Here is a 15,854-nt window from a genome sequence, read left to right as displayed (position 1 = left end):
AAATAAATAAATAAATAGAAGTCCTGGAAATTAGATACCAATAATTTAGAAGGGCAGCAGTTGCTTGCCTTTATTTGGCTCCCTCTTTCTTAGAAGGCTAAACCAATTTTCTAGACATTTGATCTCCTTTATTATTTGTTTAACAGATACTGATTGAAGGCCTGAGATAGTTTTCTTTTCTTTCTTTCTTTCTTTCTTTCTTTCTTTCTTTCTTTCTTTCTTTCTTTCCTTCCTTCCTTCTTTCTTTCTTTCTTTCTTTTTCTTCCTCTCTCTCTCTCTCTCTCTTAGCATTTATTGTTTTTATTTTATGTGTATGTGTGTATTGCCTGTATATAAATTCACCCAGGTCATGCAGTATCCATGGAGGTCAGAAGAGGGTGTCTGATACCCTGGGGGAACTGAAGTTACAGGCTGTTAGCCACCATGTGGGTGCTGGGAACTGAACCTGAGTCCTCTGCAAGAGCAGCCAGTACTCTTAACCACTGAGCCATCTCTCCAGCCCCTCTTTTTTCTTTTTTTGTGTGTATATGTGTGTTCAGATGTGTACGTGTGGGTATGTGGAAGCCTGAAGTTGACATCCAGATTCTTCCTTGATCACTCTTCACCTTGTTTATTGAGGCAGAGTCTCACAACTGACTCCAGAGCTGGCTGATATGAGCTGGTCTAGCTCCAGCTTGCTCCAGGGATCCTCTGTAGCCACCTTCTGGGCACTGGAATTGTAGATGAGCTGCCATGCCCACATGGCATTTATATGGGTTCTGGGGAGAGTGCTTTATTCACTGAGCCATCTCAGCCCTGTTTTCTCAGGCAGTTTTCTAGGTGGTTGATAATGATGAATAATAAATATATTTTTAAACATCCCCATTGTCAGTGTGTATTCTGTGGGGAAAGACAGCACTCAGAATATATCAGTAGATTACACAGCACATGGAGGAAAGTGAGAACAACAGGAAGTGCAGGTTGAGGTGGGCTGGACAGGGAGGGCCATCCCGGCTGTCAATATCATGGTCCGGGAAGATGACCCAAGACCATTCCAGACACCACTGGGAATGTGAGGAAGGTGAAAGTGAAGCATGGGGCCTTGGGTAGAGTGGTCCTCTAGTGGAAGGACAGGAAGCAAAGGCCTACTGGACAAGTAAACCTGGCACATTCTGGGAACCTAGTCGGAACTGGGGGTGGGTAGATGTCATCCAGAGAAGTGCCCGAGCTGGTGGGGGTGGGGGTGCAGTGGACAGAACCTGTAGGGACTCCCAGGGCTTTGGAGGGACTTGTGGGTGGACTTCTTCCTCCCTCCCTCCCTTCCTTCCTTCCTTTCCTGACTCTACTACTGAGCCACCTAACCCCCGACTGTTTTTTTTCTCAAGAGACAAATTGTCTCCTGTCCTTGCTTAACCTGGTCTTCAGCCCCAGGGCAGAAGCAATCCTCCTGTCTCTCAGTCTCTAGTAGCTGAGACTCCAGGACTGCTCCTACACCTGACAGGACTTGGTTGGGAAGCCAGGGGAGGGCACAGGATTTTAGTAGGACATGTCAGCTGCCAGGCTGAGAATAGCCTGAAGCAGGAAGCCAGGTGGAGATGATTAATAATCCAGGCCAGAACATGGTAGCTCGGACCACAGCAGTGAGGTGGAGTGAAGAGGCCCAGTTCTGGGTGTATTTTGTAGGTGGAGCCAAGATAGACACATTCTTATTCATTCATCCATCCATCCATTTATTCATTCATTTGGTACTAGTCACTTGAAACTTTTTTATGAAATAGGGTCTTGCTATGTAGCCCAGGCTGACCTCGAATTCCTGATCCCCCTGCTTTGGCTTCCCAAGTGCTGGGATCCTAGGCCTCTGTCCCCACTCCCACCTTGGAGGTGTATTCTGGAGTGAGAGTGTGCTCTGTTACTCTAGGGTGTTGAAAGTCTGACAGATACAGATAACTGATGGGCTGCCAGATGTGGGCCCCAGGAGCAGCCCAAGAAACTCCCCAGTTGGTTCCTGAGGTCCCTAAGCATCCTCTGTTTTCCCCATCCCTCCCTACCACCAACCCTGAGACTTGCCACCATGTCCAGCAGCCCTGAATCAGTCTGTGGCTCTCAGGGACTTCTTCTTACTCCCTAACTTATCCCTGGCCTTGTCTCTGGACTTTGACCACTTCCTTAGGCCCAGAGCATAGTCCCTTTCTTGATGGGACTGACTGATCAGCAGAGTTGCCGTCCTGCAGGTTTTTTGTTTTGTTTTTTGGAGATAGGGTCATTAAAATTTTTAAACTTAATTTTACTTTATGGGTATGAATGCTCCATGTGGAAGTACATAAATGCGTTCAATGCCTGCAGAGGCCAGAAGAAGACATCAGAGCCTCTGGAACTGGAGTTAAAGCTGCCATGTGGGTGCTGGGAACTAACTGAACCTGGGGCTTCTGCAAGAGCAGCTAGTGCTCTTAACTGCTGACCCATCTCTCTCTTGCTCCAGAGACAAGGGTCTTATTCTGTCTGGACTCTTAGCTGGACTCAAACTTAAGGCAGTCCTGCCTCAGGCTCCCAAGAGCTGGGAGTACAAGTATGGGTCACTCTGTCTGACTGGCATTCTCACTGAGCCAGGGTTAAGCTTTCTTTGCTAAGTTGGTAAAAATTTGTGTGGTCAAATGTAGAGGAAAGACTTTAAAAAAACAAGGTTAGGCTGGGCGTGGTGGTGCATGCCTTTAATTCCAGCACTTGGGAGGCAGAGGCAGGTGAATTTCTGGGAGTTCAAAGCCAGCCTGCTCTACATAGTGAGTTCCAGACCCACTGGGGTTAAAGGAGACCTGTCTCAAAAAGACCAGAAAAAGAGAACAAGGTTAGAAGAAGGCTGGGTGAAGGTCCACAGAGGGAAGAGACTTGCCCTGATCCCAAAACTCCTTTTGGATCTGCAGGTTCCAATCTGGCTCTTCAAGTTCCAGTTCTGTGGTGTTTTTTTCTGTAGCACACCAATGATGATTTGATGATTTAGGCTTTCTTTAAATATTTTTATTTATTATTTTTATTATTTTATGTGTATGAGTGTTTTGCCTGCATGCACCGTGTAGTGCAATGCCTGCAGGCGTCAGAAGGGAGCCTGTTGGGTCCCTGGAACTGGAGTTATAGAAAGTCGTTAGCTGCCATGTGGGTGCTGGGAATTGAACCCAGGTCCTCTGTAAGAGCAGCCAGTCCTCTTAACCACTGAGCCATCTCTCTAGCCCCCCGATTTAGACTTTCTTAGATTTCATAGCTACAACACAAGTCTCTCTAGTTAGACACAGAGTAGAAGCTCCTGGATATTCGTGGATTGCCAAAAGCACCCATGGAATACTGTTCTCTGGCTTTGAGAAGAGACATCTTGCTGAACTCAGAGTTTAAGGTCTAGATTGTCTCACAAAACGCCCTGAGTCTGATTCTCTACTCCCTCCTTCCTTGGACACAGGCAAGCCAGTACTCACAAGCCAGCACGTCTTTCTGGCAGTTAAGGCCTCTTAGTTCAGGCTTGGCTGTAGAGAAAGGTCAGCTAGGGGGCCAACCTGGCCTTGACGGAGCTCTCCGGTTACAGCCCAGGTGGAGGGCAACCAGCTCATTTCACCTCCCTCTGCATCAGCAGCTTCCTCACATGGCCAGTTCAGCCTCAGCTGGAGGGGCAGGCTTCTACTATGCCCTCTGACCAAGAGGTAGAAAAAAGAGGTGATTGCTTCCCCTTCCCCTCTCTCATCTGATGCTCTTTGTCCTTTACTTTAATCCTACCTAGCCAGTGGCCATGGTCCCACTGAGGTCCACCAGCTCCCCAAGCCTGAACTTATCCTTCATCCTCAAACACATCTCTTTCCAGCACACATTGTACTGCTGTGTGACTGTGTGCCCTCCCACGTAGGAAGTGAGCTCTGGGAGGCAGAGTCAGGAGGATCAAGGATGGGGGCAAGTTCCAGGCTAGCCGAGGCTAAGTAGCAAGACCTTGTCTCAAAAAGCAAGCAAACAAATAAAAAAAAATGGACTGGGGGTGTAGCCTAGTTGGGAAAGTGCTTGCCTAGCATGCATGGTGTCCTGGACTCTATCTCTCAGCACTGCATAAAATCGGGCATGCTAGCACATGCCTATAATCCCAGCACTCAGGAGGTGGAGGCAGAGAATGAGGAGTTCAAAGTCATCCTCAGCTACATGAGTTCAAGACCAGCCTAGGCTATACCAGACCCTCTCTCAAGAAAAAACTCAAAGAAAAAACTCTCTCAAGAAAAAACTCAAACAACAGCAATAAGAAAAGCAATCAAAATAAGAATTCCCTTTGATCCTATTTAGGGTGTAGATGGCTCTTGCTATTTGCCAAGGTTCTGGGGACACAGTGTGGCCTCTAGGTCCAGCCCTTGAGAGTGTTGGATGGGGTCCTCTGCCTGGCCTAAGGCAGTACCTTGGGCTAGAAGAGCTGACTGGGATTGATTTTATTCTTTTTCTGGGGATGAGGTGGGACATAGGCCTTGTACATGCTAGGCAAATGCTCTACCTCTGAACTATGTCTGGCTGCTTTCTGCCTCCTCTCTCGGACAGTTGAGATCTCTGCACCCCCTACCCCCTATCCCCTGTTGCCCGACCTTTGAGTGTTGAATAGGGAAGGTCCTGGGAAGAGTTTGGGGCTATGGTGAAGAGGCAGCCACCGTGGAATGAGGAGCAGTGTCAGGCGTTTCAGGAGAGCTGTTGAGAGCTCCTTGGGCTGAGTGGTGGTGGCCTGTGTGCCCTGATTTTCCTTGTCCTGAAGTCCCTACCCAAGGTGGGCAGAGTGAGGAGTCAGCTTTCCCACTGAGGCTGTGGTGTCTCCTCAGGTCGCAATGAGCTAATTGCACGCTACATCAAGCTCCGGACAGGGAAGACCCGCACTAGGAAGCAGGTGAGTCCAGAGATGGGTAGGGGTCCTACAGGCAGGTTTCCCTACCCACTCAGCCTGCTCCCCAGCGGGTGGGAGCAGCTCCATTTTCCCTGGAGTCCTTGTTCCTTCCCCTTATGGGGAAGTCAACCTGCTAGGCAAAAAAAAAAAAAGGCAAAACATTGGCTTTGCCTTTGGGGAATATTACCAGGCTCAGGAAGAACTGGGCAGCCAAGAGTGAGCCTCTATTAACCCTCTCTTCACTTGGTCTGTACACAAATGTGGGTGGAGAGCCATGGAGGGAGGAGGGTTGGAAGAGCAACACATTGTCTGGGAGGTGAGGACAGGAGCCCTCTCTTCCCAACACAGGTCTCCAGTCACATCCAGGTGCTTGCCCGGCGCAAAGCCCGAGAGATCCAGGCCAAACTCAAGGTAAGACAACTGTCAGTAGAAAAAGAATCCTGGGACTTGGAGTGGAGTGGGGCTTACCAGAAATTAGGACTCATTCCAGAAGGAAAAGTCTGCCCTGTGGGCTCAGGGACTGCCACTGTTCTGAACTTGTGTGCTTCTTGCTATTATGGATAATCATTAAGTGTGGCCTTTCTACTCTGAGCCATGTATGTAGGTACCAGGCTCTTGCTGGGCCCCCACCTGGGCCTTAGTGTAGAAGGGACCACCAGACTCAGAGCATACAAGTCATCCTCCATGTCGTATTCCTAAAGTGTCTCCTCAAACCACTGGTCCTGTTGAGATTCTCATGGTGCTATGGGCCAGCATCTGCCAGGGTAGAGGCATTTGGTGGACTCACAGCAAGAACTGGCAACATTCCTTTTTGTTCCCTGAGACTGGCAGTTCTTTCCACCTTCTTGCTAGGCCTCTGCTGACAGGTGTTCTGTGCAAGGTTAGTTGCTGATGGGTCCCTTCAGGAAATCAGTCTTCCAGGACTCTAGATCCATAGCCCTTTGATGGACACTAAACAGGGGTGAGCTCTCCATTGAACAGGTCTTAACAAAAGCTGGAGAGATGGCTCAGTGGTTAAGAGCACTGGCTGATCTTGCAGAGGACCTGGGTTTGGTTCCTAGCAACCACATGATGGCTAACAACCTTCTGTAACTCCAGTTCTAGTGATCTGATGCCCTCTTCTCATCTCCATTGGCATTTACATGCATGGTGCACTTAGATACATGCATACTCATACATACTCATATACATGAATTAAAAATAAATAAAATTGGGGCTGAAGAGATGGCTCAGTGGTTAAGAGCACTGGCTGCTCTTGCAGAGGATCTGGGTTCAGTTCCTAGCACCTACATGGTGGCTAATAACTGTCTGTAACTCAATTTCCAGGGGGATCTGATGTCCTCTTCTGGTTTCCATGGGCATTGCACAACATGGATGCACAGACAAAATACTTATACACATAAAAATAAATAAATAAAAATTTAAAAAGAAAAAAGATGGTCTTAACAGTATAGACTGTCCAACCATCTAGCAGAAGATGTAACTTTTGAACCCTTGAACCAAGCCAGTAGATTACAAACTTTTGAAGCAATGAGACTCTCTTTTATTTTTCCCAAATAAAATTTCACCTCAGCTGGGCGTGGTGATGTATGCCTTTAATCCCAGCAGTTGGGAGGCAGAGGCAGGCAGATCTCTGTGCGTTCAAGGCCAGTCTGGTCTACATAGCAAGTTCCAGGTCAGGTAGAGCTACAGGGAGACCCTGTCTCAAAAAGACCGAAAACAAAAACAAAAACAAAAAAACCCTCACCTTAATATACCTTCTAGGGAGTCATTTTGGTGGTAACCAGTTTGATGAGGGGTATGCCAGAAACTTCCCCTCCTCCTTGTGCAGCCTCTCTTACATAAGAACTGTGAACTAAACTACGTCAGAGCCTAGTTTATAAACTGCTAAACTGGACTGGATGACCTCACACACTGTCTGGCCCATCACCTCAGACCTGGCTGGGGCTCAGATTAAGTGGGTAGAGCCACAGACCTCTGCCTCTTAGGAAGCCACGTCCTACTGTTTCCCACTTCCATTCCTCCTGTGCTCAGCCCAGCTGTCCCCCTCACCCCACAGCTGTGGCTCAGCATCTCACTCCTTGTCCACAGGACAGCTGGTTTGCCTTCAGCTGTGGATCCCTCCCTGGAGCACTCCTAGCCCTGAAGCCCTGTTTGTTCCTTATGTCCCCTCTCTGGTCTGCCTCTGACTCACTACAATCCCAGCAGGTGACAGCAGAGGACAGACTTGCTGTGTTGTTTAGAGAGTCTAGGGGAATGTTCAATTCCCTTAGCGCCTCTGTACCATCCATATTTGCTTGAAGGAATCACATGTCTACTTGTAACTTGAGACACTGAGGACAGCCATCAATGGACCTTGAGTTAGGAATCAACAGGAGCCACAAACCTCTTAAAAAGCAAATTGTCTGGTATTTGTGCATTTTCTCAGAGATTGCCTTGAGGACTTGTTCTGCTTTTAAGGGAGCTAGAACCCACAGTTGTTAAGCTCTGGGAGGGACACTTGGGCTTGGTTCTGCTCCATCTCTGCCTTGTGGCTGCGTGTCCCGCACCCTCTGTGAATCACACTTAGTGTCCTTATCTACAGAATGACAGAGCAATGTGGCAAGGTGATAGCTAAGATCCCCACCAACTGCAAAATGCAGTGACCCCTGGCTCTGCTGTCTAGCCATTGATGTCACCCCATAGTATCCTTCCCACTTCCTCCTGCCTCACCCACTAAGGATGTAGTTTCCTGAGTCCTGTCATTTGTTTAAATCAAGGATCCAAGAAGGGACGCACTTTGCTGGCATGGAGCGGATGGAGCTCCCTGGCCTCGGGATGTACTTGTTAATCTCAACAGTCTTGAGGATGTGTCCTGCCAAGTCTCCTCAGGGAGAGGCCTGGGAAGGCTGGCTTCATTTGGCTTTTCCTCCTGGAAGTACGTGTCCTCAGGAAGAGCACACCTAGGCCTGTTCCTCCTTCCTCTGTTATAAGAGATGGCCTTTGAGAACAAGGCTCACGTTTAACTACAGAAAGATAGTGGTGAGGGTGCCAGCAACCAATCTTACCTGCTCCACTGCTCTGAATGGAGAACAAGCTCAACACCCAGAATGTTTTCCCATGTCCTAGTGTGTGCTGGCTGTTGCCATGTCCTAACACATTCCAGCTGCCCCCTTGGTTGGCATAACCCTTTCTGTGCTAGTCTAGAATGTCTTAGCCATTTTCTTGTGTGTGACTACAATAAAACTCCTGAGACTGAGTAATTACAATAAGGCATAAAACAGGGCATGGTTGTCTTAGTTGCTCATGAGGCTGAGGCAAGAACATAACTCAAGCCCAGGAGTTTGAGAACAGCCTGGACAGATATGCAGGCCCTGCCTAAGAACAAAAGGCTGGGTATGGTGGCATATGCCTTTAACCTCAACACCCAGGATACAGAGGCAGGCAGATCTCTGCATTCAAGGCCAGCATAGTTTTCATAGTGAGTTCCAGGCCAACCAGGGCTACATAATGAGACCTTGTCTCAAAAACAAAAAAGGAGGGAAACTGAGTATGATGGTACACATCTATAATCTCAGCTTCTTGGGAGGCTGAGGCAGGAAGATCCAAATTCAAGGCCAGCCTGGGCACTGTAATAAGACCCTATCTCAAGGCAGGCATGGCAGCTCATATCTTGATGCCAGCACTCAAGCAGTAGAGGTAGGCAGTTTACATAGTGAGTTCCAGATGAGGCTACAGGGAAACCCTACCTCAAAAAGACCCTATCTCAAATTTAAATTTTAAACAAAAAGGGGCTGGTGGTTCAGTAGTAGAAGGCTTGTATAGTATATGTGAGGCTGAATTTAGTCCTCAGCACCATGAAAAAATGGGCAGGGACGCCAGGCATGGTGGTGTGCACTTTTAATTCCAGCCCTCGAGAGGCAGAGGCAGGTGGATCTCTGTGAGACTGAGGCTAGCCTGGTCCACACAGTGAGTTGGGACTAGGGAGACCCTGTCAAAAAGGGGGGCGGGGGGATAGGGGCTACAAATGTAGATCAGTGGTAGAGCACTTACCTAACAGGCACAAGGCCCTGGGCTCAAACTCTAGTACTAAAAAAGAAAAATAAAAGAAAGTTTTAAAGAATGGATGCTTAATGACTCCCAATTCTGGGGTGTCTAAGAACATGACTCCAGTATCCACTTGGCATCAGGTAAGGGTCTTCTCACTGTATTAAACATGGAAAGACACCAAGCATGCTAGCTCAATGTCTTCCTCCTCTTGTAAAACACTAATGCTGAGGCTGGAGAGATGGCTCAGCAGTTAAGAGCACTGACTGCTCTTGTAAGAGGACCTGGGTTTGAGTCCCAGTACCCACATGGCAGCTAAGGACCAACCATACCTCTAGTTCCAGGGGATCTGACCTCTACAGGCAGTGCATGGCATGGATGCACCTATCTACATGCAGGCAATACACTTACACACATAAAATATAAATATAAATAAAATAAAATCAATCTTTTAAATGAATAAATAAAATACTTTTAAAAACCAACACTGCCCGGTGTGGTGGCACATGCCTTTAGTCCCAGCACTTGGGAGGCAGAGGCAGGTGGATCTCCGTGAGTTCGTAGAGTATGGGCTTAGTATACTTGAAGCCTTGGGTTCCATCCCTAGTACTAGAGAGAAACAGAGATGGATGGATGGAAGGAAGGAAGGGAGGGAGGGAGGAAGGAAGGGAAGGGAAGGAAGGATCAATCAGTCAGTCTGGCATAGTCTCTAGTTTTATGCTTCTGTCACAGATGAGGAACCAGAAAACCCAAGTCACCTGCCTAGTCACCAAATGTATTAGTACTAAAATGACTTAAACCTGGTCCCCTAGCTCTGGCCACTAGCAGTGGACAGCTTTCCCGGCACCGCGGACAGATCGTGCCTCCCCTGTGCCTGGCTGATGGCCCTGCTGAGGTCCTTCCTTCCCATGTCTCTCCAGGACCAGGCAGCTAAGGACAAGGCCCTGCAGAGCATGGCTGCCATGTCGTCCGCCCAGATCGTCTCAGCCACAGCCTTCCACAGTAAAATGGCCCTTGCCCGGGGCCCTGGCTACCCAGCAATCTCAGGGGTAAGTGGGGCAGCCCAGAGCAAGAAGCCAAGCCAGCCCTCTCCTCACTCTTTCTCTCCTGCAGAGCCAAAAACAGTGGCCAGTCTCAATTCTTCTCCTCTGAGTCCTCCCAGGGCACATCCTGAACCCTGGCGTTGCTAGTGATGGAACCACCTTTTGGGGTCCTTAGCAGCAACACAGTAGACTTTTAACAAGAGGCAAGAGGCTACTCCCATTAGTTGACCAGATAAGAAACAGAGAATTGACTTCACTTACAGATTTGGAAAATGAGTTAAGGGACTGGGGCTGAAACCCAAAGCTTTGGTATAGTATCACTGTCCCCAAATAGCTACTCACCACTCAACCTTGTCCCTGTTCCTCCTGCTCAACATCTCAACAGTGCCCACTTTCCATGTAGAGAGTCAAAATATAGGGACAAGCCCACAGTCGGATTTTAATTTTGTCAGCCTAATGACCTCCTCAGCCATGTCCACATTGCCACACTTTTAGAATGACCCAGAAATAGCCCTTCTCCTTGGGCTGTCATACAAACTAAGTTGCTCTTTAAGTTTATTTATTTTTATTTTATATGTATGAATGTTTTGCCTGCATGTAAGCACACCATATGTGTGCAGTGCCCATGGAGGCCAGAAGAGGCCATCGGGTCTCTCTGGAACTAGAGTTTTGGATGGTTGTTAGCTGCCATGTGGGTGCTTGGAACTGAACCCAGATCCTCTGCAAAAGCAGCCAGTAACCCCTAACTGCCAAGCCATTTCTCTAGCCCCTACATGGGCCTTTAAGATGCCTCACCGTCCTCAGATGTGGGGAAGGGACATGTCCTGAATTCCATAGGTCTTTCCACCCTCATATTTCAAAAGGAATTCCAGGGAGCAGTAGTCCCATCAGGATGTTAAATAGATGTAATGCTAATTGTGTTGACAAGTAAGCTTGGGACACTTGGAATCAAAATAGTTTTTTTTGGTACTAGAGGTGGAATCATATGACTCACGCAAACTAAGCACATGCTCTACCACTGAGCCACACCACAAGCCCCTGAGTAGAGTTCTTGGCTCTGACTTCTCAGAGTCTTGTAGGCTGGTGGGTCCTGTGAGCCTTTACAGGAGGAAGGCAGTGCAGTATCAGTGAGCCTGGTTTTTCCCATGGAATGCCTGGAAATACACCTTGCCTATTAGCATTAACTAGCTAAACAGAGATATCAACTTTTCCTTCTTCAGCTGCTAGGGCTAGCTGCCTGCTCCTCTTACAGCCAGAGGCCTGCATAGTCTGTCATGCACCATCTCTCTCAAACTGTCTCTTCCCTTGGGCCCTATTGTACCACATAGCTGTACTGACTTTTCACCTTTTACCTCCACAGTTCTGGCAAGGAGCTTTGCCAGGCCAGGCTGGAACATCCCAGGAGTGAGTATGGTTTGATTTCCTACCCCTCACTCCCTGAACTAAATATGAACCTAGAAATTCATGAGAAGGACCCTGGAGAGGAGAGATGAAGCCGTAGTCTGGGGTTAAGTCTTTCAAAGACAGCCTTGACCTTAGGAATGAGGCTCTGTTCCCACACACTACTTGTTTAGTCTGTGATGCTACCCAGGAGTGCTGTTTACTGAATCTCTCATCTGTCCAGGACATAGATGGGGCCCAAAGAGGCATTTGGCTGGCCTAGGAGAGGAAGTGAAGTGAATTGCCCCAACAGATATTTTCTATGACTCAACCATGAAACCTGAGAGACTTGGCGGGGGAGGGTACCTGAGACCAAAGCCCACCAAAGCTACCGATGGCCAGGCCACCAGAGCTGCCTCTAATGTCTTCTCTCTTTCTTCTGCAGTGTGAAACCTTTCTCTCAACACAACTACACTGTTCAGCCTCCATTGCCTCTGCCAGGTGGGTCAGCCATGCATGGCCCCCTTGCACATCATACCCTGTGGGTCTTGCTCCAGGTCCTAACCCCACAGCACTTGGATACCTGCTTTTGTTACTGTTAAATGTCGCTCTGTCTTGTGTTCAGACCATATACCTCAATTTCCTGGCTATACCTGATTCCTTGCCACTAGCCAGTGTGCCTCAGCCATGTGCCATGGGGTGCCCATGGCATTCTGGGGTCTCTCTGAGTGCTGTATTCCTCACCAGCTATGCTCAGGGATGACTGGGTGACAGAGTTGAAGGAAGTGCTTATGTCTTCCAGACTACCCTTGTGAGGTATATGTGCTAACTCTTGAGGCCTCCCATTACAATGCTGTCTACATCCTATCAATTGGGAGTTGTGAAACAGTCTTTTAAGTGTAACACCTCCTTCGCACAGAGGACCCTGGTTGGAAGAGGCTGGAGAATGGGGCTTGGCTGGGCAGCACAGCTCAGTACTCCTGCTACAGGGAAACCAGCACTGACCATCTCTCAGAAGGCTCCCTCCCCATCTACCACTCTGTAGGCCAGGCCAGGGTTCTTGACCTACCTCAAAGGGTTAACTGGCCATGACATTCTGGTTGTGGCTTCTCGGGCTTTCCTGCCTCTGAGAGCAGTCTGGTCACCCTTGGGTGCCTGCTTGTTGATTCTTTCACCCCCATATGGAGCATCACTGAGTTGGGTCCAGTCGTCATCCCCGTTCCTCTCTTCTGTCCTCTGTCCATGCTGATGCAGTGTGAGCTCAGGTTCTCTTAATTGGCTCAGGATCCCCCTGCTCCCTATGATTCTCAAGGGTCTCTCTTACCATGTTTCTAGGTTTGTTTTGGTTGGTTGTTTTTTGTTTTTTGTTTTTGTTTTTGTTTTTTATTTTGCCATGGAGTAGGGGAGACTTGGTCTTTTTGAGACAGGGTCTTCCTGTAGCCCCAACTGGTCTGGAACTCACTATGTAGACCAGGTTGGCCTTGAACTCATAGAGATCCACCTGTCTCTGCCTCCTAAGTGCTAGAACTAAAGGCGTGTGCCACCATGCCTGGCTGTTTCCAGTTTTAAAATGCTTTCCTGCCTTCAAGATGAGATCTGAGCTCTGCAGTAGATCTGCAGGGTTCCTGAGATTCAGTTGACTGTGTTCCCTGGTCCTCTCGTACTGCTCCTTGCTTTGCCTCTGGGCTGTGGCTGGGCTGCTCCTCCCAGGCCGAGGTTGCACTCACCTGCCCCCATCCAGGTTAGGCTCTTGCTGTTTGTCCACCCAGTACCCTGTAGACCTCCGTCTAGCAGGGGCGTTCTTCACTGCCACTCTCTGTTTGTGCCTATGGCTGGTGTCTCTGAGTATCTTGTGGGTATCCTAGGGTGTGCATGCAGCAGTTCCTCAGTACGCCGGAGCTGAATGAAGGAAGGGGGGTAGGATTTGGGGGTGCATTAAGCATAGGCTGATGTGTTCAGCACGGCTGGCCACCCTCCTGGACCGTTCTTTCTTGGTTTCCTCTTTCTTCCCCTCACCCTGTGCCCTGTTTTCTGCCTCCTCCCAGGTACTGTTGATCCACCAGGTCACAAGATGGAAAAACTGAATTACAAAGACTTTGCCTCTAATGTGTCCCCACCCATTCAGTCCTTCTGCACAGAAGAAAGGATGCAAGAATGCCAAGCTTAGTGGCCAGAGAGCTTGCCTAGTGTGCTTGCTTTAGTCCTGGGTTCTACCTACAGTACCAACAGAAAATTAAGAGTTCAGGGCTATTTCCTAGCACCTCATAACTCTACCAGCGGCTTTCCTTGACTTAGAATAGAATCCATCCCATTAGCCCAGCATCCTTGACTGGCTCTGTGCCCTTGTTTCCTGTCACGGGCTTAGACCTCTTCTGTGCAGTTCTGCCATATGCTGACTTTTCAGATTGATGGAACTGGTTCCCAGCCCCCACATGCTTGCTTTTGCTAGTTCTCTTTGCCTTTCCCTGTTATCACCCACTGCTTGCTATGTGAACTTCATGGTTTCTTTCAAGTCTCACATTCCTGGGCAGCCCCAGGGGCCCCAAGACTCCTCTGTGGTGCTCAGGGCACACTTTATCAATGCAGGCCTATTCCACATTCATTCATAGAAACCCTCTTGATAATGCAAGGTCTATTCTCTGGGTTTGAGGTAACTCTGAGCCCTTTAGGGCACTTCCTGCTCTCAGGGCTTCTGCAATATTGTCAAAGTTGATTCAAGTGGCTCTTCTGCCTGGACTAGAAGTTGCCTTGGGGCTAGAGTCCCTCAGTGCCTGCCCTAGCAGCTCTCCAATCCCCTCAACTTGGGCCCTTTCAGAATCTTATCTGCCTAGAGTTTGGGCCTGTAGAGAAGCTTGGGACCATTGATTTTGATGGGTTACAGGGAGGGCTGTTCCTGGATGCCCTGGCCCTGTTCTGCCCTGTGTATTGCTCTTACTAATGATGATGACGGATTCCTCCCAGAGGGTATCGGCAGGGAGGGCTAGTAAGGGCAGTTTTCATGTGTAACTTCTCCTTCATGCAGGTTTTGAGTCTCCTGCAGGACCCACCCCATCGCCCGCTGCACCCCCAGCACCTCCATGGCAGGGCCGCAGCGTGGCCAGCTCCAAGCTCTGGATGTTGGAGTTTTCTGCTTTCCTGGAGCGCCAGCTAGACCCAGACACGGTAGGTCCGCCATCTCAGATTGCCTTACCTCAGGAGAGGCCGTCCTAATCCCAGAGACAGTCCCACAGGTCCTATCAAGGTAGGTCTCAAATCACCTTATCACTGGAGGCCCTTGTCCCCACAGTAGGTTTTCCAGTCCCTAAGTCCCCACCCTACAGATCCCCAATCCTGGAAGTCCTTCCTCCACAGGAGCCTCGCCCCCACCAACACACACACCTCAGAGACCTCTTCTCTCCTCCTTCCCCATCTCTGGCCTTCTTCTTGCTCTTTTGTAATTTGGATTCCTTATTCCTTTTCAACTTCCCTTATTTGGTCTTTCCCTTATTTGCCTTCCCCTTATTCTTTGTAGGTCTCCCACATCTCTCCACATCAAGCCCTCCCTGGCTTTCCTTCCCCTCCCAGCTTCTTCTCCCAGCCCTGCTCCTGTCCCTGCCCCCACCAATCCCACTCCCTGAGGGGTCCATAGGAAGCTGAGGAGCTTCCCATGTTGGATCTACATTCTCTGGGACACCAGCGAGGTAAAGCAGACTACCCCTGGCCTCTCCTCTTTAATGGCTGGCGTCCTGGGTGAACAGTGTCATCTGTGAAGGCCAGAGTAGCACATGGAGGAAGCAGGCATGCACATAGGATGCTCCTACCTTCTCAAACTTATTTTCTAGCTGAGGAATTCACGTATCAAATGCACATTCCCCAGAAGCCCTGTGTGAAAGAAGTACTGTCTCCCTTCTCCCAGTAGGGAAACTCAGGCCCAGAGAGGTAAAGTGATTTGCCCCAGGTCATAGGTGAGGCAGCACCAGAGCTGTCTCTCTGGTTCCCTTCAGCATCACTCTCAGACCTGCTGCTCTTCTGTTCACAGTACAACAAGCACCTGTTTGTGCACATTGGCCAGTCAAGCCCAAGCTACAGCGACCCCTACCTCGAAGCCGTGGACATCCGCCAGATCTATGACAAATTCCCAGAGAAGAAGGGTGGCCTCAAGGAACTATTTGAACGGGGACCCTCCAATGCCTTCTTCCTCGTGAAGTTCTGGGTAAGCCTGGGGCATTGCTGCCCTGCTTTGACCTCGGTGTATTATGATGGGGAAGAGAGCAGAATGGAGTGGGCTTGGTGCCCTAACTGTGGAAGAGGCAACAACAGAAGGGGACCATCCAGGTGCTTTAATTTATTTATTTTGCAGTGCTGGAGTATCTTCTATTTTTAGTTACCTATTTCTTTTCTTTTTTAAATGTTTTTTATTTATTATATTTTATGTATATGTGTGTAAGTGTACCTGTGTTGTGCAATGCCCATGGAGGTCAGAAGAGGGCATTGGATTCCCTGGAACTGAATTTAGAACAGTCATTAGCTGCCATGTGGGTGCTGGGAACTGAACCCAGGTC

At 49.0% G+C, this 15,854-nt stretch overlaps 1 protein-coding gene across 3 annotated transcripts in view; it reads left to right on the top strand.

Moving 5' to 3' along the window:
• The window catches only part of LOC103727593 (transcriptional enhancer factor TEF-3), an 82,703-nt gene that overhangs the window by 50,681 nt on the left and 16,168 nt on the right, over nucleotides 1-15,854 (top strand). For 2 of the 3 annotated variants that reach the window (XM_008825518.3, XM_029559801.1), the window contains exons 3-9: nucleotides 4,803-4,867; nucleotides 5,213-5,275; nucleotides 9,811-9,939; nucleotides 11,294-11,337; nucleotides 11,759-11,814; nucleotides 14,336-14,475; nucleotides 15,332-15,505. In XM_008825518.3, coding sequence (XP_008823740.3) covers nucleotides 4,803-4,867; nucleotides 5,213-5,275; nucleotides 9,811-9,939; nucleotides 11,294-11,337; nucleotides 11,759-11,814; nucleotides 14,336-14,475; nucleotides 15,332-15,505 — 671 coding nt within the window. The remainder of the gene's footprint in view (nucleotides 1-4,802; nucleotides 4,868-5,212; nucleotides 5,276-9,810; nucleotides 9,940-11,293; nucleotides 11,338-11,758; nucleotides 11,815-14,335; nucleotides 14,476-15,331; nucleotides 15,506-15,854) is intronic. The other variant, XM_029559802.1, reaches the window with a different exon arrangement.

The sequence above is a fragment of the Nannospalax galili genome, unplaced genomic scaffold (genome assembly GCF_000622305.1).
Source record: "Nannospalax galili isolate Female #2095 unplaced genomic scaffold, S.galili_v1.0 scaffold589, whole genome shotgun sequence".
Lineage (NCBI taxonomy): Eukaryota > Metazoa > Chordata > Mammalia > Rodentia > Spalacidae > Nannospalax > Nannospalax galili.
Note: the sequence above shows the minus strand (reverse complement) of the source record. Positions and strands in the feature narration are given on the sequence as shown.